This window comes from Cupressus sempervirens, chromosome 9, assembly GCF_028749045.1.
Source record: "Cupressus sempervirens isolate cs-2001-9-10 chromosome 9, ASM2874904v1, whole genome shotgun sequence".
NCBI classification, from domain to species: domain Eukaryota; kingdom Viridiplantae; phylum Streptophyta; class Pinopsida; order Cupressales; family Cupressaceae; genus Cupressus; species Cupressus sempervirens.
Window position 1 is genome coordinate 372,842,374 of NC_143126.1, and position 22,537 is coordinate 372,864,910.

Below are 22,537 nucleotides of genomic sequence, written 5' to 3' on the forward strand. Positions count from 1 at the left end.
GATTATTCATTGTGATAATCATAGTTCCATCAAGCTTTCAGTGAATCCAATTTTTCATGACAAATCCAAGCATATAGAAATTCCTTACTATTATGTAAGAGATATGGTAGAAAGGAATTCCGTAAAATTGGAATACATTTGCACTGCAGATCAGACAGCAGACATACTCACCAAACCTCTATCTAGAGTGAAGATAGAACACTTCAGGAGGAGACTTGGTATGGTTGAGTTCTAATCCATTTGTAATCTTTAAAATTTTAATAAAATAATTTTGTCAGGCTATTGATTGTTATGGGCTTCACCATTTGTATTCGTTATTTAAGAGGTGACGATCTCTGAGATAATAAACACTTGTATAAAAGGCATTATAAGAGGTGACGATCTCTTATATAATGCGCTAAATAGTAGAGTTCTACTATAAGATCTAGATGAGTTTAAGATCGTATCGTGATATAGACATTGCTATGTCTATGAGTCACAATTTGGATAAAGGAAGAATTTTAGTATTCTCCAAGTTTATCCTATATTCTGGTAGATCTTAAACTCAAGATTATGTTGTGATATAGAAATACCAGGTTCTATGAGTCACAACTTGGATAATTGAAGAAAGTTACCCTTCAGATTTATCCTGTAACTTGTCACTAGTAGCACTGATTTGTCATATCACAAGTTTGGTGATATGACATTGTATTATGTGTTCTATGATTTCACATACTAAGAAGATTCTGACAGATATAGAGTATTAATTCTTGCTTATTCATATGTATTGATGTTGCTAGATATAATATCTCTCTATGAGATTATCAAATTAAGAGGGAGTGTTAAGTTTAATAACCTAATAATCTCTAGGTCTAAAAGTGCAGACCGCACTTGCTCTTCTAAGTCTAAGTATCTACGTATGGCCTTATGTATGTGTTCCTACCTCTCTCTTCTAGGCAGCAACTTTCCAAAATTATTTAATATTAAACAAGTGAATCTAACACAATGCATTAGTCACTAACTAATGATGGATTAGTTAGCATATCGCCAATTTTAGGAGTCATTCAAGCCAACTTAGGGAAGAGACCTGCCCTTTAAGGGTCAAGTCTTCTAGTCTAGATATTTAGAGGAATAGTGGTGCAGTTTTGAAGAACACACAAACATAATTCAATCTGCTCCTCCAAGCATCATTATCCAGCAATTTATAGTGCAAAGATATTCTCTTTTAATATTAGATCAAAGTCGACTATTCCTTCTTGTATCAGCATTAGAGAAGTTCAATGTTCTTCAAACATTTCACATTTAAGGCTATTTCCTCAAGCAATATCATACTAATCTATTGCAGAAGTATATAATTCTCTTATCAGAATTATAGGTGTCAACCTCCTCAATATTCAGATTATTAGAAGACCATTCTCAGCAATCAAGGACTGAAATAGAAGTCTGATTCAAGGATACAAAATTTGTAGAATATTTACAAAGGGTGCCAGTAAACAGCATCTCCCTATCTTATTTCCTCCAGTTCATATGTGATTGATTACAGAATAAACACACTCATAAGTGTGAACACATAGTGGTGCAAGAGCACCTAGGGTAAGGTAAAGCCCTAATCTTGATTTTGGTTTGTAGATGGTCTAACCAACCATTGGGATAATAAGGACTAGTTATAAAGTCCCAAGGTGTGTTTAGGTGGTTTGATTTGATAGGATTTTGGATTAGAAGTCTAATTTTGTCAATTAGGTCCTAATAAAGGGTAATTGCAAAAGTTGCTCTAAATGGCAAAATGAGGTAAAATGCCATTAAAGGGGGCAAAGAGTGTGTAAAGGTGGCCCTTAGATGTTCTAACGTCATCCTAGAAGGTTTGGTAACATTCAATCCAAGTTTGAAGAGCCTAGGAGCAAAATTGCAAAAGTTGTCAAAAAGTTGCATTGACAACTTTGCAATTTTTGCAAAATTGTTTGACACTTATAGGCAGTTTTTGAAAAACCAACGAATTGGGCAGTTATGGTTCAAACTGCAGGCTAAAATGGAGCATGAAGTCTATTTAAGACTTTTCCAACTCATTTCAGGGGTTGGACAGTTGGTTGTACAGACCATAGATGGAAAACTCGCAGATTAGTCGACGAGTTTTAAAAACTCGCCGAATACTTAAGCTGGGCGAGTAAATCCCAGAAAAACTCGCAGTTGGAAAAACTCGGCAGTGAGGCAAAAACTCGCCGATTACTCGGCGATTACTCGTCAAAAACTCGACGAGTTTTTGGTTAAAACTCGCGATTTACTGGCCCGCGGCTTGTGACAGCTAAAAAGGGCAAAAAGTGATTTGTATAGTTTAGCACCTATACACTGTATGCTTATTTGTTGGGGTTACCAAGAAGCCCTGATTGTAAAGTTGAGTCATGCTTCACTCAGAATAGAAGTCGTCCAATGAAGGAGGCATTGTACTTTGTACTCACTATTCCCTTATTCTCTTGTGTCTAAAAGTTTGAAGAAATGTTTTTTTTAAGGTATTTTTGTCCTGAATCTACCACATACCATCTAGTGTTCCTCAAGAAACCTAACTCTTTCATAATATAAATAACATCATTTAATGCACCTACAAGAGGTCTCATTCTTTCACAGTTGTAATGGTTTCAAAACCCCATGCTTTGTACCCAGTTGTAAATGTGGTATCATAAATACCCATCTGCCCATTGGATCATGGTCAATGAAGAGGGACCCGCTACAACTAAAGTTGGTTTTTCTAGATATTATGCAAATTAAGGAATTTGGCCTAATTTTGTACTTGATCAAAGCTCAGTGTTGGTTTTAATAAATACATGCTTTAAACTTAAGCAATAAATTCTGCCAAACCTTTAAGTTAGGTGTTACATCATTAGATAAGACACAGTCTTCACTGCTCATAAATTCTTCTTCCTTGTGGTTGGTGACTCTGCAATCTACAGGGTGCAAAGTCCCCAACATGTAGCGTACTCACCAATCTACCACTAATTAACTTGGGTTCTCTAAACTATGCTTGTTTCTTTTGTATTGTCTTTAATTAACTTATTAGATGCATCTTCTCATTAAATTTTGCAAAATAAATGTATTTTAAATTAAATTTCAGCGGTTTTTTAGGTTCCTGAATTTTTTTTTTAAATCGCCGAGTTTTTCCCGATTAAACTTTTGGGAGGCTTGGCGAGTTTTTGCCTTTGGCGAGTTTTCCAACTATGGTACAGATAGCACTTGTAGTAGGACAATATATGCATTTGAAGCATAGTTTTGGAGTTTGATTGGAGTTTTTGGATTGAATAAGGAACTGTTTTTAATGGAGTAGTATCTTGTGTTTATGCCTTGAATCTGTGTGCAGTTGTTTTGTTTTCAAATAAGCATTTGATAGGGTATAGAAAATTATTTGTTCCAGTAATCCTGTTGTCCAGTTTTGTGTAGCAAGCATGAAATGCGCTATGGCTTGAGTGTCTTTGGTGTAAACACCATGGCTCTTGGAGACCAAGCAATAGCCTCTGTAAATAGTGTAAATAGTATTTGTAGAGGTTGTGGAAGGCCAAGTGCTATTTTTACAAGTGAGCCCTAGGCAAGCAGACGAGCTTGGCAAGGTGCAAGGAAATGCTTGTAAAGAGATTTTGTGATGAATAGAAGATTGGCATGGGTCAATCTTGAGTTGGCAATGTAGGAGTAGTGTATGAATGGAGCAAAACTCAAAGGAGGAGGTTGGGAATGGAGTTTGACGGATGTGGTAGAGAAAACACTAACATTGCCTTTAAAACCCTTCAAAAGAGGGTTTCCTGAGTCCGTACTTTACAAACTATACTGGAGCCCAAGACCTACAAAATCTTCAAGGGTTGGCCACAGGGAACAAAAGACTAGAATACACCAAATGGCCTTATTAAGGGTTTTTGTGAGCTATAGCACTTTCCTTGTTTCTAGGACGGTTAATAGGGGCTCTTAGGGCTACAAGGGCTAACTAGGCAATTTGGTGATTTGAGTGAGGGAAACTTGAAAGAATGGTGCAGAATGATGGGAAATGAGTCAAGAACCTCAATAGGAAGGTTCGACCCTATTTTTGAGTCACTTGGTGCATTTAGGGTAATTTTGGCAATCTAGGCCAAAGAATGCATATTAGGTGAATTGGGAGAATGGTATTGAAACTTGAATTGTTGGGAGAGCTTCTCAGAGAAAGGGGATTGTAGAGGGATCCTCTAGGTTAGGGTTAGGAGAGAAAACCCTATAGTGGGCTAGGAGTAGCCTAGGAAGAGCTAAAAAGCTCTTAGTTGAAAAAGCTCCCCATCACATAGTTTAAGTATTAGCCCTCTAACCCTCAATAAATAGTAAATACTAATGCATATAACAGAATTGATTGTTTATGGGTGTATCAAATGCATCATTATTCATAATGGCCATGTGGGCAGATCAAATGCGTTTTATCTATTATTGCACATAGGCAGATCAAATGCATAAAATACTTAAGTTCCATAATGATTCACGGATGCAATGTCGATAGCTGTATACATATCTTAAGTCTGATTTCTCATATCAGAGTAATCTCTTAATCATTTTCCTTCATCAAATGGAATTCTATTTTATTTGCTTGATGCCTATTCTTATTCATCTTCACAGTCTGTTCTTAAAATCTGACAAATAATCTTTTATCGCCGCTGCTCCCGTTTCAACTTCCCTGCTCATCTTTAACTTTCCTTACAAAAATACCCTTCCCTCCCTTTTTTAATCGTCACAACCTTCCATAATTAGCACCCTTTGTAAGAGTTGTGACCCTTCATCATTGCTGGGCCCTCTGAAGGAACCACTTTTCCTTTCCTTCCTTTCTCCTTATATAAATCCTTCTTCAATTCCTATTCTCCCATCTTCCTTCCTTCCTCATATCCTTTCAAATGAATGCTCTTCCCTTTCATATCTTTTGTTGAGGAAGTCACACGTCTTCATTTCATCTCTCTTGAGTAGTCATTCAATTTAATTAACTTGTAATATTATGTTATATTGTTTTTACTTATTTATTTTTCTAGTTTAATTTTATTACTACTAGATCCTATTTCTGAAAGGCTACATTAGAGAATTACAAAATCTGGGTGAAGAGTACATGATGAGATTTATTGACCCTGTGCTTTTTTACTAAGTTGCTAGATTCTCTCCTGGACCTAGGAATTCCTGGTTCAATTATCTCAAAAGTCTGGTCCTTGTCAGATTCTATCAAAAGTCTTCTGTAGAAACCAAATTTCGCTGGAAATTTTCTGAGAGGAACCCAGGCAGAATTTAAGAGACTTTTAAGCAACTGTAGTTTACAGCAGATGAACCCAGACAAAATGTAGGAGAATTTTCAGAGAATTTGATCAAAATACACCCTTTTGTTTACTTTTTCAAGAAATGCTTTTGCCTAAGTAGACTAATATTACTAATCATATTTAATTTGAATTCAATGCTACTTGGGAAGAGGAATCAAGATGTATAAAAGTGCCACATATCTATAATGAAATGTATGTAATACCATAATTCGTGCATATAGCCTAAAATGTATAGATAATTATGGATTCAGCAAAATCTAAAAGAGATATTTACCGTGGATATTTCTGGATCCAAAGCTTGCTTTCTTGGCTTCATCCAGTCTGATCCAAAGCTACTTTCTTTGAACCATCCAGTATGATAGTTAATGTGGGAAGCTTACAATGTGGCAAAAATCACAACCTTGACCTCAAATGGACCTATAGCATTACTTTTTATGAATTACTTGATGGTTTTTTAATATTTTCTGATATTTGATTAATAATGGCTGATTATTAATGTTAACATTATTATTTTTGAACTGAAATATTGATATGGTGGTGTATTTTGCTATGTTAAATATTAGCATAGTGGTGTATGAACTTATTTGCTGCTGTATATATATATATATATATATATATATATTCCTGTATGGACAAACCCAAAATGAATCCAAACCCAACCCCAAAATAATTTGAACGAATTTCGAACCTGAATCTGAACCGTCAACTTAGCTTTTTTATTCATGGTTTCTTATATAGACACATATGATGAAAGATGAAACAACACTACAAACCTAATAAATCTTCCCAAACCAGCTACAATAAAGACATGAAACATAAAAAAAGAAACGGGTCCAAATGAAAAAGAATTTATAAAGGAATCTTGTTAAACATTATTAAGTCTTAATTATTTTCTCTTTGTCAAGGCCAACTCTGAAAATAATAACCTTAAAATTGAACAGAGCAATCAGTAATTTTTAGACAATAAAACATAATAATTTAACTGTCCAAACGAAATTATATATAAAAAGGAATCTCATTAAAGATGTGGTACTAAAAAGAATCATTTCCTTCTTACCAAATCTGTTAGCTCTCTAAGTGTCGCATCCCTCCAGGTATAAATTTGCACTTCATCTTTTGGCTCCTTACCTCTAACTGCAAAGTCTTCAGGGGTATGATGACTCCCAATCTGCCAGAAGTGCACAATAAAATCCTTTTCAGTAATCCATAAAAATAGCTTTGCAATAAGATGAAAATCCTGAACCAAAGGCAAATAAAATTATATTGGTTTGCAGTTTGATGTTCCTCATTAATGCCTTTAAATACAAAATGGTGTACCTTCGTGAATACCCGAAGCAACAATGGGCAAGTCTGCATACAAAAAATAAAACAATATGAAAACCAATATAATATGTAGAAATACAGGATCAAAATCTGCTAGCAACCATCCTTCATGGAACAAAGGTAAAAGCAACCTCTGTCCCACACAAGAAACCTAAGAGGCCAATTTGCACCAATTCACTCCTTCATTTGGAAACACGAACTCTCCCAAGACCCTGGGAACATTACATAAAATGGAAAGAAGAAATAATCAAGGTATAAATGCCTTCTCTTAATCCAATCATTGGAAACATTTCATAACAACCTTTAATTTGATGATGTGGAGATGAAGAAAAAGAAATTCTGTGTTCCAATATTCTGTAGTCATATCCACAATATTTGATCTCAGATCAAGGAAATTTGAGGAAGAAGAAATTCAGAGACCTTTCAATTCTTAACAGGAAATATTTTGGAAAGTGCTTCTGACCTTGCAAAAGTAGGTTCTTCGAATCCTTGTAAAAATTATGCTTGCTATTCCTGTAACTAGATTCATGCACTTGTCCCAAGTGCCTTGAGTTTATTACACAAATAATCGATAGTTTTTCACAAAGGTATTCTGCATTGAGAAACTAAAGTCTGACCCTTTTTATCAACTTGTTTGAATATTTCTGTAAGTACTGTTGCAAAAACTCAGCAATACATACATTTGACTCACGCAGAGACACTGAGACACGCAAAAATCTTGGCAAATAAAAAACAACACGTAAAACACACAAAGAAGAAACACGAGAACCATAAAGAATGAACTTAAGGCCACACAAGTCTATTTTGATAGCAATTTGTCACAAACCAACGATTCCATGCCATTGCCATCCAAGGCTCGAAATTCAAAATTTCAAATATGGAACAACTACACTCAACTTCTTTCCCATCCTAGTGGCATACAACCTTGAACTTAAGGTACATATGAATTACCTTATCAAGAAGGAATGAATCCTCAAGCATGTCATCTTATGGTGCTTATGTTATTAGTAGTTATTGCTTCTCTCTCTGGTTCAAAGAGATTTTCTTAAATGAACATTATATCCACAACTTTAGCTAATCTGAATATGGATCAATTGTTGGCAATGTTGTCATTGATGTCAAGAAGGAAGAAAGAAGAGAATGCTCGCATAGTATCATTGATGGAGAGCAAATGAGCATGGCTATAAATGAGGATGATAGAAGTGTCATCATTAATGTTAAAGGTCAACCCCACTGAAGAAAACATGCATAAGATTGATATCACTCCTGACAATATTCTGATATACAATGTGAGAATATAACCTCACAGCATTGGTAATTCTAGGCAAAAATGCGGAGAATGACAGGTATGTTTATGTTTGATATGTTTGATCAAGCAAACATAATGAGCACCAACCATTCATAAGAAACAATGCACAATATGATTGACTTCCACATAGTCAGCAATCATAATAAGCAATAATACAAGGTGTGATCTGTAGCAGAAACATACAAAAAATCAGCAAAGAAATATTTGTTAAAAGCAGCCCTTACATTCCAGAGAGGCAAGCAATTATATATATTTATTTTTTCCAATCTAAGTTGCCAGTTCGGATTCTGGTATGGATGCAGATTCAAGATTCGGGTTCGAAATTCGTCCTTTTTTTTGGGGTTGGGTTCAGATTCATTTTGGGTTCATCCATACCAAAAACATATGTTTTTTAAAAATATGTGTGTGTATATATGCAACAACAAATAAGTCCATACATCTCTATGTTAATAGTAAAGCAACATAGCAAAATAGACCACCATATCTAGGTTTCAATTCAACAATATATTAATTGCAGCACTTGGCCATACATACAACATGATACATTCGCTTGGTCACCTACATGGAACATATTTCCATATCAAGGGAACAGGTGAGAATGAAAGTAATTGTCAAAACATAAGTGTAGTTATCTGAATTTTTATTTTGTATTGGTTCGAGGATTTCTAACCAGGCTAGATCAAAAGTTGAGATTCAAATTTGAAGTCCTGGATTCAAAGATAACATATCTTTTTTAAAGACATTCATCTATAATCGTCAATTTGGATGTCATCTATTATCAATTTGGATTTCTTCTGAGTTTTCATTTTCATTCACAAATGCATAAAGAACAAAGAAACCATCTTTTTTGGTTTTTTTAGTGGTCACTTTAGGGTTGGGAGGATCGACTAGACCAAATTAGGCAAAAAAAACAAACTTTAAAAAAGTCCAAAAGTATGTTTTGAGATCAAATTCAGCCCAGTTCTGGCCACTGGACACCATCTTCTACAAAATTTGCTGCAAATTCTCCCTGGGTTCCTCTCACAGAATTTGTAGCTCTGCAAGAGAATTTGGACAGAATTTGATAAGGACCAGACTTTGTACAGAATCAAATCAGACTTTGAGGGTTGCTGGAGAGAAGCTGGTAACTTAGTTTCCAATGAACAATAATGGGATTTGTTTATAATAATCAGCGACTTAAGAATTAAATTAGCAGCAATCATAAACCAAAGATAGCGACCGCATAATAGCAATTATTATATAAGGATAAAGCAGTAATCACAGAAACAGCAGAAGCACTTTGTATCAAGGAAAATACATAACAGCATAGCAATTGGTCAACTAAAACCCAGCAATGAGCATCAACATGAAGAAGATTATTATTTATTATATCTGGCTGATTAAATATTTGTGATATATTTAATTTTAAGTCTCTAAATTTGAGCTTATTGCTGGTGTGATCAGACCTTGTCTGGGTGTATCAATGTTTGAAGATAATGGAAACATGGTGGGAATAATTTTAGAAGACAATGAGCAGATTCAATGCATGGGAATAAATTCAAGAGGTTCAACCTATTAATTTGGTAAAATAGTTGAATAGCTAATGAATGAGCAAGACACTCATATATAGTTTACAAGGACCACATTTCTATTACGAAACAATCATTGTTATTAGAAACATTCAAATAATGAAAGAATAAAAGAATATTAGAAACAATCTGATATTTATGAGATACACAATATTAACCATTAAAAGAATAATAAATGAGATATTCAGAAATATTATTCTAATACCGTCCCTTAATAGCCAATCTGTCAACTACACCAAGGAACCCCCTGAACTTAACAAATTTATCTGGAAGGAGTGACTTAGTGAGAATATCAGCAATCTGGTTCGTTGTAGGAATATGGTGCAAATTCATGAATCCATCTTCAACCAATTGTTGAATGAAGTGAAAATGAAAGTCAATATTCTTGGTTTGTACATGGAGGACTGGAATTTTGGCAAGTTTGAGCACCCCTTGATTATCATAGAAAAGGGATGACAGGCCTACATAAAACATATGGATGTCGAAAAGCATTCTTGGAACACAAATTACCTCACAACCTGCTCTGATTGTTCCCCGATATTCAGCTTAAATTAAAGAAAGAGATACCACTTGTTGCTTCTTACTAGTCCAAGTGATAGCACCTATGCGCAAACTGAAGACACAGAAGTGGACTTTTTGTCATCAACATAGCCTCCCCAATCGCGGATCTTCATTTTGTCCATAGAGGATACGCTTTGTTGCAGCCCAATGATCTGAAGTGGGAGCTGCCATGTAGCAAGACATGCAACTCCCTGCAAAGTTGAGATTAGGTCTAGTGGCACTGAGATAGATCAAAATGCCCACTAGTTGTCCGAATGCATATTCATTGTCAATAGGAGAACTAGATGCAGGTATCCGAGTCAGATTAGTTTTCCTCAAAATATTATAAATTCTTAAAAGAAATAATCTACTCTTAATTTTTGAAATAAATCCACACTTTTTAAAAAATTTGATTTTTTGTTTTTGGCAAAACCTGACTTGTGTTTTCTCGTCGCTATTGACACCATTTCTCCAGCCTTTCTAAGTCAGGAGTTTCTTGGTTCATGGTCGTTGTTTGCAAATGAGCTTGTTTTTTTTAGAAGACCTGAAAACAATTTTGAAACTCCATCGTGGTATTTGTAGCGAATCAGCACAATGGTAAGCTTTATTTGAACTTACACCTGGTATTGTTTGGGTTTGCATCCAAACAAAGAAGTCTTAAGGGTTCTGTCTCAGGCTTGGTAGTAACAGAAACCAAAGCAAGAAGATCTTTTCGTTTTATTTTTGTAAGTTCCGAAATTCAAATAATTTGAAATCTATATCTTTTAGCTGCATAAATCAGAATTGAAATTTGATCAGAATTTCAGGTTTGTCCCGATGCAATCAAATTTCCAGATTTATGCCCTAGCTTGTAAAAGTTTTTGTTATCAGATTTTCCCTAGGTTGCATAAATTATTTTCTTGCTTATAGAATCCTATTTGGGGATATTACAAGAGTGCGTAAAACCAAAGAAGAACTTTAAGGACAGGGAATTGTGTTCAAGGCTTAGTTACATCACCATCGAGAACAGGGGGACAGGTTTCCAAGACACTGGGACAAAGGGCCTCAGTTTGTGTTCTGTATACTATACATATGGTACTTAAAAGCTAATTATCAAAGATGCATAAGACTATTAAAAAGTAAAATAGAAAAATAGCAAATGCCAAATACTAAATAGTGAATGCCAACAAGGGATGCCCAAACATCCACAGGACACTCACATGTCCCCCTTGACATCCCCGTTCCAAGAACACTAGGGTTTGGGCGGATGCATCCTCAAGTAACATTTGTTCAAGGAATAAAAGGAAAATGTTGGAAGTCTTTTGTTAGTGCTCATGTTTGGTTTTGTTACAAGTTGTTCAAATATTTTAACAACTCACCATGTTCGTAATTAGTTGTAGCCGTACATGAGAGGTTCAATTATTTATATATGTAATGATCTGAAATCAGATGGGGCACCATATTGACTGTGTTTTACTTATTTGCAACTTCTCTGAGTCTGCCCATATTCTTATTAGAAAAATCTTTAAAGAATATATGTTAAGAGAATAAAGGTAGCAAATAAGTTAATATGCAAATTTGGGAGTAAGAAATATGACCATTCAAATGATTGTCTCTTTTTGAAGAGTCCAATCCTTTCCTGAAGGTATCAAAATATAAAGGAGATCAAGATCTTGAAAGGGAGTATAGTGAATAAGGCAGAGAACAAAGCACACACAAGACTAATGAGGATCCATTAGCAAAGATCAAGTGTTGATTTATAAGGCTTCTACGTGCACATTTGAAAGTACAGGTCTACTGTAGAATTAAGAAGCATTTTCAAGAGCACATTCAAGAGTACTGCAAGAAATTTTAATAGCAGTTTTATAGAGAGATTTGTGATAAGTTTGGTGGCAAATTTGTTGTCATCATAATAGGAGTTTGAGAAAGAGGGATTGTGAAAAAAAATTATCCATCGTCTGTTGGAGAAGCAACATTGACAAGGTGCAAATTCGCAAGGAATCGATGCCTCTAGTAAGTTGGTAATTACAAATTCAATGAGGGGTTGGTACCTCGAGTAAGTCGGTGCCTACAAACATTGTAAAAGAAGAATTATATAAAAGCATTGATTTGACATGGTTTTCTCCCATTAGGATTTCTATGTAAAACATTGCATTCTTATGTGTACGATTGTTGGAATTCAGTAAATAATATTTTTACAATTAATAAAGTTTAAATTAGTAAAAAGAGACATGTTACCCTAAGTTTCCGGGACAAGGGGATGAGGAAACGGGTTTCAAGGGACGGTTTTTTTGAGCTATATATATATATATATATATATATATATATATATATATATATATATATATATATATATATATATATATTCATGAATTTGAGAATTACATAACACTGTCACATTCATATAGCAACATAACTTAAAAATCATCAATTTTATTCATCAAATCAGAATAGAACATAGCATCAAATCGAATCATCATCAAAGAATTGGAACATAGGATGACATCAAATGAGATAATCAATCTGCCATAGATGGACAATATGTTTAAAATTTAGAGCACTTTCTTGTGGGTTTTGGAGGAAAACTGAATTTGTTGTGCCAAATCTTCCTAGAAGGGTAGCAGCCATCTTGTTTGGGCAGTAACCAGCTACAACACTTTTTTTCTAGGCAATTATTGCTGCTATCAGAGCATTTTCAAAGCTGAAAGCCCTTTCTTGTGGGTTTTGGAGGAAAACTGAATTTGTTGTGCCAAATCTTCATAGAAGGGTAGCAGCCATCTTGTTTGGGCAGTAACCAGCTACAACAATTTATTTCTAGGCAATTATTGCTGCTATCAGAGCATTATCAAAGCTGAAAGCCTTTTTCTTGTGGGTTTTGGAGGAAAACTGAATTTGTTGTGCCAAATCTTCCTAGACGGGTAGTAGCCATCTTGTTTTGGCAGTAACCAGCTACAACAATTTATTTTTGGGCAATTATTGCTATTATAAGAGCATTATCAAAGCTGAAAACAATCTAAGTATTCCTCAACCTAGCAGCAATCATTTTCAGGTCTGGTTTGTTGAACAAAAGTTGAAGTTTGAATTTTCAGTCATAGTTGGATGCGAAGTTTGTAATGGCTTCCAAAAAAATAAACTTTCAACATGTGTTAAAATAATACATTTTATTATTTTAATGTGGGGCCTGTGAATGGGCAGAAAATCACCATTTATTAATTTTTTTTGAGTTAAATTTTATTTTAAAATTGGAAACTTCGAGCAGTCCCCGAAACGGATTGGAAACGGCTATGGAGTCCCAAGGATGGTCAACACCGTCTGGAGACACATTGATTGTTTCCAAAGTTTCGAGGACGGGTTTCCAATTTTCTTGCTTGGGTGGGGACGGCTTGAAAATGTTTCCAGCCCTCCCCAAGTCCCTAAAATGGGTACGGTTTCCAAAACTCGAGGCTTAGGGCTGGTAATGCATCCCTGAAAAACATAGCATTATACTGATTCACACACCTCCCCTCTTAATATAGCTGTGTGTTCTTCAACATCAATGTCATCTAGGTCAATAACATCATGAGTCTCCTCACCCTCCACCTTTTTGATGTGAAGGTGAAGATTATATTGGATAAGGAAAGATCATCAAGGCACACTTAGATCAAGTTTTTTTTATGAGAATGCTTTCAAACATGCTCCAATTGTGCTCAAACTAGAAGCAATGCAAGGCTGTCACTAAAATCAGAAGGGCTGCCTAAACAAATTTGGTGTTCAAGCTCCATGATCTTCTCACTAAAAATCTACAAATAAGTGTTTAAAATTTTATAAATATAACCTTATAAATCAAGCTAGATTTGCGTTCATTAAAGAAGTATATGTTTCAATGAATCATTTGTAGTTACATTGTTGTTGGATTACCTTGTTTCAAAAGCATAGAAATGAAGAAAAAAGCCTAGCCTTTACCTTGTAAACTACAATTCATCTATAATTCTCTCTTAAGGCTCTTTAAATGTGTCATCCTCTCTATGCATGTGGCAAAGCCCACCACAACTTTCTCATCATCTATAAAAGAATTGTGACATTTTTGGGATTGTGTAGTTTCCACCATAATAATGTAGTATGGTCATAGCCCTGGACTCTATATGGATTCTGATAACCCATTGGCATTTCATCCTAATTGATAAAAATAAAGGCCATAGGCAGTCATAAAAAGAAAATTTTGGAATTTTGAAAAATAAAAAACATAATTCATAGATCATAAATTATTAAGTTACCTTGAATACTCTTTCTGCACTCTTGATGAACGCATCATCAAATACTATCCTTGCAACATTCTTCCTTTACACCCTTTTGCAATATAAAGAATCCTCCAAGCACCCATTGTTCACAAACATTTTCTACAAAGAAGGTACTGTGCATTATTTGCAATGTAATAAAAGTTGTGGGAAGTCATGTCCCCAATCCCATGAGCTCCTTGGCTTTGGTTTGTCCTCTCATCAAGCTAAGCACCCAAAAGTGGTTGTAAATAAACTTGGTGAATTTCTATCATTTTCAACTATACTTTTGAACCATTCAAGCTTTGCAATATCCAAAAAGCAGCGAGATGCCTCTCTTAGAGAATTCTCCCTGTGGCTACATGTACAGTTGTGCTACTGTCAATGATGATTTGATCAGCATTCTCTACCCAAACCTCCTCAACCACCTCCTCCACCAAATCACATAACTTCTTTGCATTCTTTATTTACCCTCCTACCAAATATAAAGAATACTTCAAATATTTAAAAGAATTAATGCTGCATCTCAAATAGAGTAAAGGTATAGCTTTACCACAGATGATGTTATAACATAAGTCGACCAAAGATGGTCTACAAAGGATTAGTGTTAATCCGAGCAGATAATTATTTAGTAATTTATGTTACATGTAAAAGTACATCTTTATTTATGTATATTATAAATAAACAGTCATGTATATATGCCTTCTTGCAATCCATTTCAACTGTAGAATGGACCAAATCAAATATCTCAAACTTGAATTTGTAAAAATAGTGTTTCCCTCCTCCATTCTACCATTGTCCATAACCTTTTGATTTCCGACTTAAGTGACCTTTTAATTCAACTTTATTTTTTGGCCCAAAAAAAAGTCACTTTCATTTCTCTCTACCAATACCCTTTTTAACAACTTAAACAGTTAATCCTTTAAATATTAAATAAATTATTATTTCCTAAGTTGCTAATTCGGGTGCGGATGCAGATACAAGAATTGGATGCACAATTGCACAAGTTTTTTGGGGGGTTTGGATGTATTTTAGTGTGTATGCATATATATTGTTTTAGGTGTTTTTGGGCAAAGTTATCAAGCATTGCCTAGCTCAAATTTCCTTGTTTAAAGAAGCCATTGACCCTTCTTGTTTCACCATTCAGTATCTATTCAAACTCCAGTTTAGCGGGAGTTCATCATTGCATTACTGCCCACACACAAAACTGCAGTTCAAGTCGGCAAACAGCAGTTCTTTAAGGTTTTGTTTATTGTTTCTATTAACATAGGAGTTTGTAAACTGTAAACCAATGCAATCTGCTTTAAAATAATCTTTTGTTTTAGCAAAATAGATTTTCTATGAACATTTCTGAATTGAACCATGGCATGCATTCTGATTCAAACTGCAGAATTTTCTCATTGTCTCTGTTATTTTAGCATCTGTTATAAATTGTTCATATGAAACATGTGTTTCTGATACCTTCAAACAGGAACTTCATTAAATCGTGATCAAATCCCCATATGGATTTCACTTTAATTTATACTATTCTCTATAGATTATCTTGTCATCACATGGTCATTAAGAACACGCTGTGACAATCATGATTCTTCATCTTTGCATCAAAACAGCTACTTAAAAATTGTTGCAAACTCTGTCTTTTTCTCATACTATAGTGACTGAAGTACCCTCCACAGTTTTGGTGTTTTTATTTTTTCAGGACTCCCAATGCACTTGGATGCGCTTTGGATGCCCCTAGAGGCGCCCAGGAAGTGCATCTCAGGGCTGCTTTTTTCAGGACACCCAATGCACTTGGATGCACTTTGAATGCCCCTAGAGGTGCCCAGGAACTGCATCTCAGGGCTGTGGATGTGCTGGAACGCATCCAGAGCCCTGAGATACGCTTCCTGAGCGCATCCGCATATGCCTTCGCATCCAAACCCATCTGCATCCATGTCCAGGGGTGGGCCAAGAAACATCAAAACTTTAAGTTCATAAAATATTTGTGCACTCTCTAAAGAGGACAGTCTTTTCTGAGAAACTATGAGTGCTCCCAAAATGTCAAGTCTGTAAATAGAAAGTACCATCGCACTCCATTTGGCTCCAAGAACTCTGTCACTGTCAAAATACTTTTATAGTATAGTTGGCACTCTACAAGAAAGTACGTGATTTCCAAGGATATTGGAATGGATGAAAAAAGGAAGATTAAAAAACTTCCACAGAAGCATCTATTTCAATCAAACAAGTATTTGGTTTTCCTCTTATTGCCTTGTGTTCTGTCCATAAAACAGTCCTTTGATGCCGTCTCTTGAAACCATGATATAAAAATGTACCCCTAGCAATATCTTTTCCATTATCTAGAAGTGTATCCTCCACAATTAAATTTAGTAATTTATTTGAGGAGCTACCCTTTCTTTCTGGGTCTTTACAACAACCTCCTTGTCCAATACCACCCTACTTCTTGAGTCTATCATATTAGCTAATGACATTGACTTCCTCTCATCAGACCAGAGCAATCTCTCTGATTATTAACTAGGTTCATGATCACCTTCAATCATCACTAGTAGACAAACTACATGCCAAAGCTCCCTTTCAAATCCCTCTTACAAAAAAACAACTTTGGGGGTTCACAAAGGAGTTAGAATTTTGGAAGATAAACTATTCAAGATGCCCTTCCACCATATTTCCATAGGTCGTGTCTATGTTTAATCTATATTAAACAAATTATTTAGCTTTTCTACAGATCATAGGTATTTGTGCCCAAACTTATTGCAGTCTTAAAAATATACTCATAATCAGTTGAAAATTAACAGTAGTAGCTGAGCAAAGAAATGTTCAAAAGAGGGACTAAAATTTCCCTTTCCAACCATTAGTGAGATTTCAAACAACCATGGCCAAAATTCTCAAACGAATTTAGCAAATCCTTCACCAAACCAATGCTCAATGCTCAAAGTGTTCAAAGGCAAGTCAATCCATACAACATAGCCTTCATTTCTAACATTCATACAAAGCTTGCTTTCATTTCTAGTGATTTAAGCAAAGCTTTGAAGCCCAAAAAACAACAAATATAGAAGTGTATTTCAAAGGCTCAAGCAAATCTTCATGTCAAATATCCAAGATTAGCAAATAGTCAACAAAGATGGCTCATACTTCCTCAAATTCAACAAATAAACTGCAGATGTGACTCATATTTCCCAAGATTGGTATTCTAGAATGAAAAATGAGAAATCCTCAACAAATATACCAAAAACTTCCCACAAGATCCACAAGTACTTGACAAGTTTTACCCCTGCCTTCCAAACTATCATAACAGACATTAATTTGAGGAACTTCTATGGCATGGACTCAACAACAGGCATTTTTATAAAGGAACAAGAAGAAGAAAATCCAAACAGATTCCAACAATGTAACCAGAATGTTGGGTTTTAATATCAATTCAAATCATTAACCTAGTCACAATGAATGAATATATTATGTTGGGCTATCATTTAGGCCTAGAAAGACCTAAAAGCTCACCTAAGGCGTAACAACTCTCAGAAATCTCCATCAGTTGTCAGCCTGAATGATGAGAAATTAAAGCATTACGCATTACTACGTAAATGCAGTCTACAGAAACTTGCACGGATGTTGCAACATCACTTGAACAAATCCTTTATAAGACAATATAAATACATTCATCCTGAAGGTACACAATAATAGAGGAAGTGGACATTAAATTACTCAAATTTCACAAATTACATCAAAATATGCAGGTTTTGGATTAAAGGCAAAAACAGGTTTTGAAGGGACCCGAAACCCTTTACAACAAAAGCCTCTTACAGGCAAATACACATGATAATGACAGTCATAATAGAGTTCCAGCAAAAAACAAAAAGGCAACTAACAACAAGAAATTGTGCGGCATCAACAACAAAAACGATGAGAGTGAAACAGTCCAACAAAGACCCAGATATCAAAAAAGACCAAAACAGAAAAAGCCAGGAAACTAGACCAAGTCCAGGAGAAGACGCTCTGTTTGATTTTCCAGATCTTCCAACTTCTGCAGAGTTTGAAGGATGGAGTCCTCTTTTGGCCCTCGTTCTCTTTCTAGGACCCGTGATTTCATCAATTTCTACCTCGTCCTTGTCTAGATTAATGACCTGTTTTTGCAGCATTTCATAGAGCTTTTTATGGTTCATCTTGGACGCCTTTAGTTGCTCATGATTATGGAGCAAAATGGTAACCAGCATAGTTTCATTCTTTTCTGTACTTTTAGTCAAATTCTTAATAACCGATCTACTCAATTCAGTATTCTTCTCATCACCAGTATCCTTTCTAGCATCCTTCATTTCCATTTTAATTGACTGAATTTCATTTACAAGTCAGTTGTCAAACTGAAGGGAATTAGAAAACCTAGCTTGAGCGATGTCAAGAATCTTCAAGTTAACCATTTCCTTGTCCTTATTTCTAGTCTAGGACTGGTCCAGCAGCATAGTATCCAGGGCTTTGACAGTGTCCTGTTCATTTCAGTATTACAATCCACCCTATTATCATTAATGTCATTTAGGGCTTTCACTGCCATGGCTTCCAAATTGGCGTGCTGACTACAGTTCGCATTCTCCTAAGACCTGGGAAACAGCCCCTTAGCTTCCTCAGTGTAGTCCTCCTCAATCTCATTGCTGGCATAATTTTCATACTCTAGAATCTCCTTGTCTTCCAAACCATACCCTTTGTCAAGATCAACATTACCCTCCGCATTATTACCATCTTTGTTTTCCAGTTTTCCTTCTATCTTATCCTTGTGGGGAGAGAGATCTTCATTACCTTCCCCACATTCATCTTCCATGTTAATCTTTTCCTCTTCCTCAGAGTCGGCATGTTCATCATCATCAGGAACGCTTACCTCCTCCCCTTCAGAGCTACCACTTTTCTCAGTATCCTAGCCCTCTGTTTCCAATGAAATTGAAATATCCTCAAAACTATCAGAAGGGGTGGATGAAGCAGTCCCTTCTGATTTGATCACTTAGAATTTTTTCTTCTTCTTAAGGTCCTTCTCTGAATCAAAAGAGTCATCAGAGGAGTCCTCCGGGTCCAAGTTAACAACCCTTCCTTTCGTGTCCTATTTCACCTCCCTCTTCCTTTTCCTGGTAATCTTCTCATTGGACTTCTCCTAGTTTTTAGTCTCCAGCAAATCCTCAACTTTGTGCTTCTCACAATACTCAGCAGTCAATCGCATTAAACCCTCATGAAGAACAGGGTTAGACGAGTTCTTGCAATGCTTTTCAAGGCTTTTAACCAGAGAATTGGAGTGATAGAAAGGAAAGAGACTTTAACCTCATGTCTAAAGGGATTAAGAAAAACAAAGTGGTAGTTACGAACTCTTGTGAACCTACCATCAAGAGTGATATACTCCATAATCGCTCTAACAACATTTCGTCATTTCTTCTTAATCAGGTGGATTTCTAAGAAACTAGCACGCTTCTTAACCAGAAGGCCCTTTTCCTTTTTCTTAGTTGGGAATTTGTTTAGGGCTTCCTTCGCATACTTTATATCTTTAAAAGTAAAATTTACTAGAATTAGACAACCCAGTAACTTTAGAAATGTCAATGTTGATAGTAACCCTTTGATTTTGCAGAATTACCTTAACATTCTCCCACATCTTCACAAATTGTTGAGTAATCTCCTTGTCGGTGCCATGGACCTTCCCAAAAAACTTCACCACACCACCTTTCTTTAAAATTCTCCAAGTGTTTTTATGCTCCTTCCACTGACAATCCTCCGGCTCGAGAAAATTAGGATCAATCCCCATGGTCTATTTCGTTCTGTGAATATTAAGCCCTTGTAACACTAGTCTTTGCATACTGCTCACTTTACTAATACCATCCTCTTTACAATCTGAATGAGTCTTGAACCCCACACAATCCCAAAATCCAAAGTTGTTCCTCGTGAGCTAAGTATTGGTGTTAAAAAAAATTAAATCTTTCCTTCATTTTGATTAATAATGACCCCTGCCCAGGAGTTTAATCTATCATGATCAATTATATTAACGATCTCGTCTTCCATCTTTTCCATGCCTTTCCACTTTATAATTTCATTACTCCTTGTGGCCAAATTAACCAGCCCATCAGCAACTTTATTTGCTTCTCTAAATTCATAAGACACATAAATTTCTTCAAAAGTTTGGATTTCAGTTTTGATTTTGCCTATAATATGACTAATTGTGATACTAGGATTCTGCTACCCTATTATACAATTAAAAAAAAAAATTGAATCTCCGACCAGCCAAACTCATTTATTGCCATTTTCACTGATAGTAGTGAGAGTTGTATTGCTTCCGCACAGTGACTGGTTTGAGTACCCAAAGGCATCGCAATCGCACAAAAACAACTCCCAAACTCATTTCTCAATATACCACCACAGCCAGCAACAATTGGGTTCCCTTTGGCAACACCATCAAAGTTGCTTTGACCCAACCATGTGAGGGAGAAGTCTAGACCACATCTTCCCTATTTTTCTTTGTATCTTTCTTGAACTTAGAAATTTCCCAGCTCTCAAGGCTTTCCTTATCACTCACCTTACAATTGTTGTTTTCATCATTAGAAATATGAAAATTCTCATTAATGAAAAAAATAATTCATTCCACATTATCTTTAGCCTTCCTATCCTTATCCCCGAAAATATGATTGCTTCTCTCTTTCCATCAGCCATTGATCTTCCGATTGATGAGAAGCAAGGTTAGGGTAATCCTTCATTGGTTTCTCCATCAACCATTGATCATCCCAAAAATCAATCTTTAGACCATTACCCAGAACCCAACCACTCCCAGTTTTCACTTGATTTCTACTCTTCTAAATACCATTCCAAATGACTAAACCATTAATTTTCTCTTCAGAATCTAGGAAGGAATGCAAATTATTAAAATTTGAAAGATATTTGGCTTCAAGAATACTACTCCATTCTTTGTCTGAGTCAAACACTCTTCATAGTTGTTTGGCAAGAAGAGCTTTATTTGTCAACCTTATAGCTCTTAGCCCAAGCCCACCAAAATTCTTCAGTTCATAGACATCTTCCTATTTGACCAAATGATATTTGTTCTTCTCCTCAGCCATCATCCAAAGAAAGTTTCTCTGGATCTTTTCTATAGCGTCAGCAATTTTTGCCAATATAGAGAAAAGACTCAGTGCATAGATAGAAAGATTTTGCAAAGTAGCTTTAAGGACTTGGATCTTACCAGCTTGACTTAGAAGAGCCCCTTTCCGTCCTACAAGTTTAGCATTGAATCTGTCAATTAATTTGTTCTTGAAGTAGGCATCCACCTTCAAACCCAAGTTAAGAGCAAGATAATGTTCGAGAAAGCTCCTATCTTGCAATCAAGAATCGCAGCGATCCTGACTTGGCTATAAATAGAAGTATTCATGAAAAAATAGAGCTCTTAGACCAGCGAATAAGTTGACCAGAGGCTTTAGTATAAGTAGTGAGCACTTCCTTATCTTTGCTTCTTTTATTGTTGATCTACCCATCAAGATAGTGTCATCAACAAATTGCTCATGAGAGCAAGCTCTAGGCCCAAAAGAGGGATTAAGACCTTTTATTCTATTAGTTTCAACAAAATAACATATAAGTCTCCCCATAGATTCAGCCATAATAGCAAAAAGGATAGGTGAAATTAGGTCACCTTGTCTAATACCTCTAGAAGGTTTAAAAAGAAGAACCATTCACTAAAGTAGACGTAGAAGAAGTGGTAATAAGTTGTCTAATCAGATTGACAACTCTATTATTGAAACCCATCAAATGAAGCACCCAAAAAAGGAAATTCCAATCAACTCTATCATAAGCCTTGAACAGGTCAAGTTTCATAAGGAATCCTCCTTTGTGCGATATCTGGAGGGAATGAATATTTTCATACACTGTAATAATAGAATCCAGTATTTGCCTTCCTAGGACAAAACCATTTTGTTGCTCCGAGATAATAGAAGGAAGAATAGCTAGCAATCTTGAAGTGAGCACCTTTGAGATAATTTTGTATAAAGAGTTGCATAGACTTATTGGTCTAAAACCATCCACTTTATCAACTCCAGGACTTTTAGGAATTAAAGCAATGAAAGTCGCATTGAGTTTAGTAATCAAAGTTTGGGACCCAAAACACTCTTTGACAGCATTAGTCACGTCACCTTCGACAATATGCTAGAACTTTTGAAAAAAGAACATCGGAAAGCCATCAGGGCCTAGAGACTTTTCCCCTTCAAAAGAAAAGACCGCCACTTTTATTTCCTTAGCCGGGGGAATGGTTGTATGATTCTTATTCTGATAATCATTTATACCTTTGGGAATTAC

General features: G+C 35.6%; 1 protein-coding gene across 1 annotated transcript in view; it reads right to left on the reverse strand.

Annotated features, from left to right (window-relative positions):
* Positions 1–22,537, reverse strand: part of SAP18 (SIN3 associated polypeptide P18) — a 62,435-nt gene that overhangs the window by 19,760 nt on the left and 20,138 nt on the right. The window contains exons 2-3 of the mRNA XM_089800173.1: positions 6,591–6,623; positions 6,331–6,441 (exon numbers count right to left, since the gene is read on the reverse strand). Of these exons, the coding sequence (XP_089656299.1) occupies positions 6,331–6,441; positions 6,591–6,623 (144 nt within the window). The remainder of the gene's footprint in view (positions 1–6,330; positions 6,442–6,590; positions 6,624–22,537) is intronic.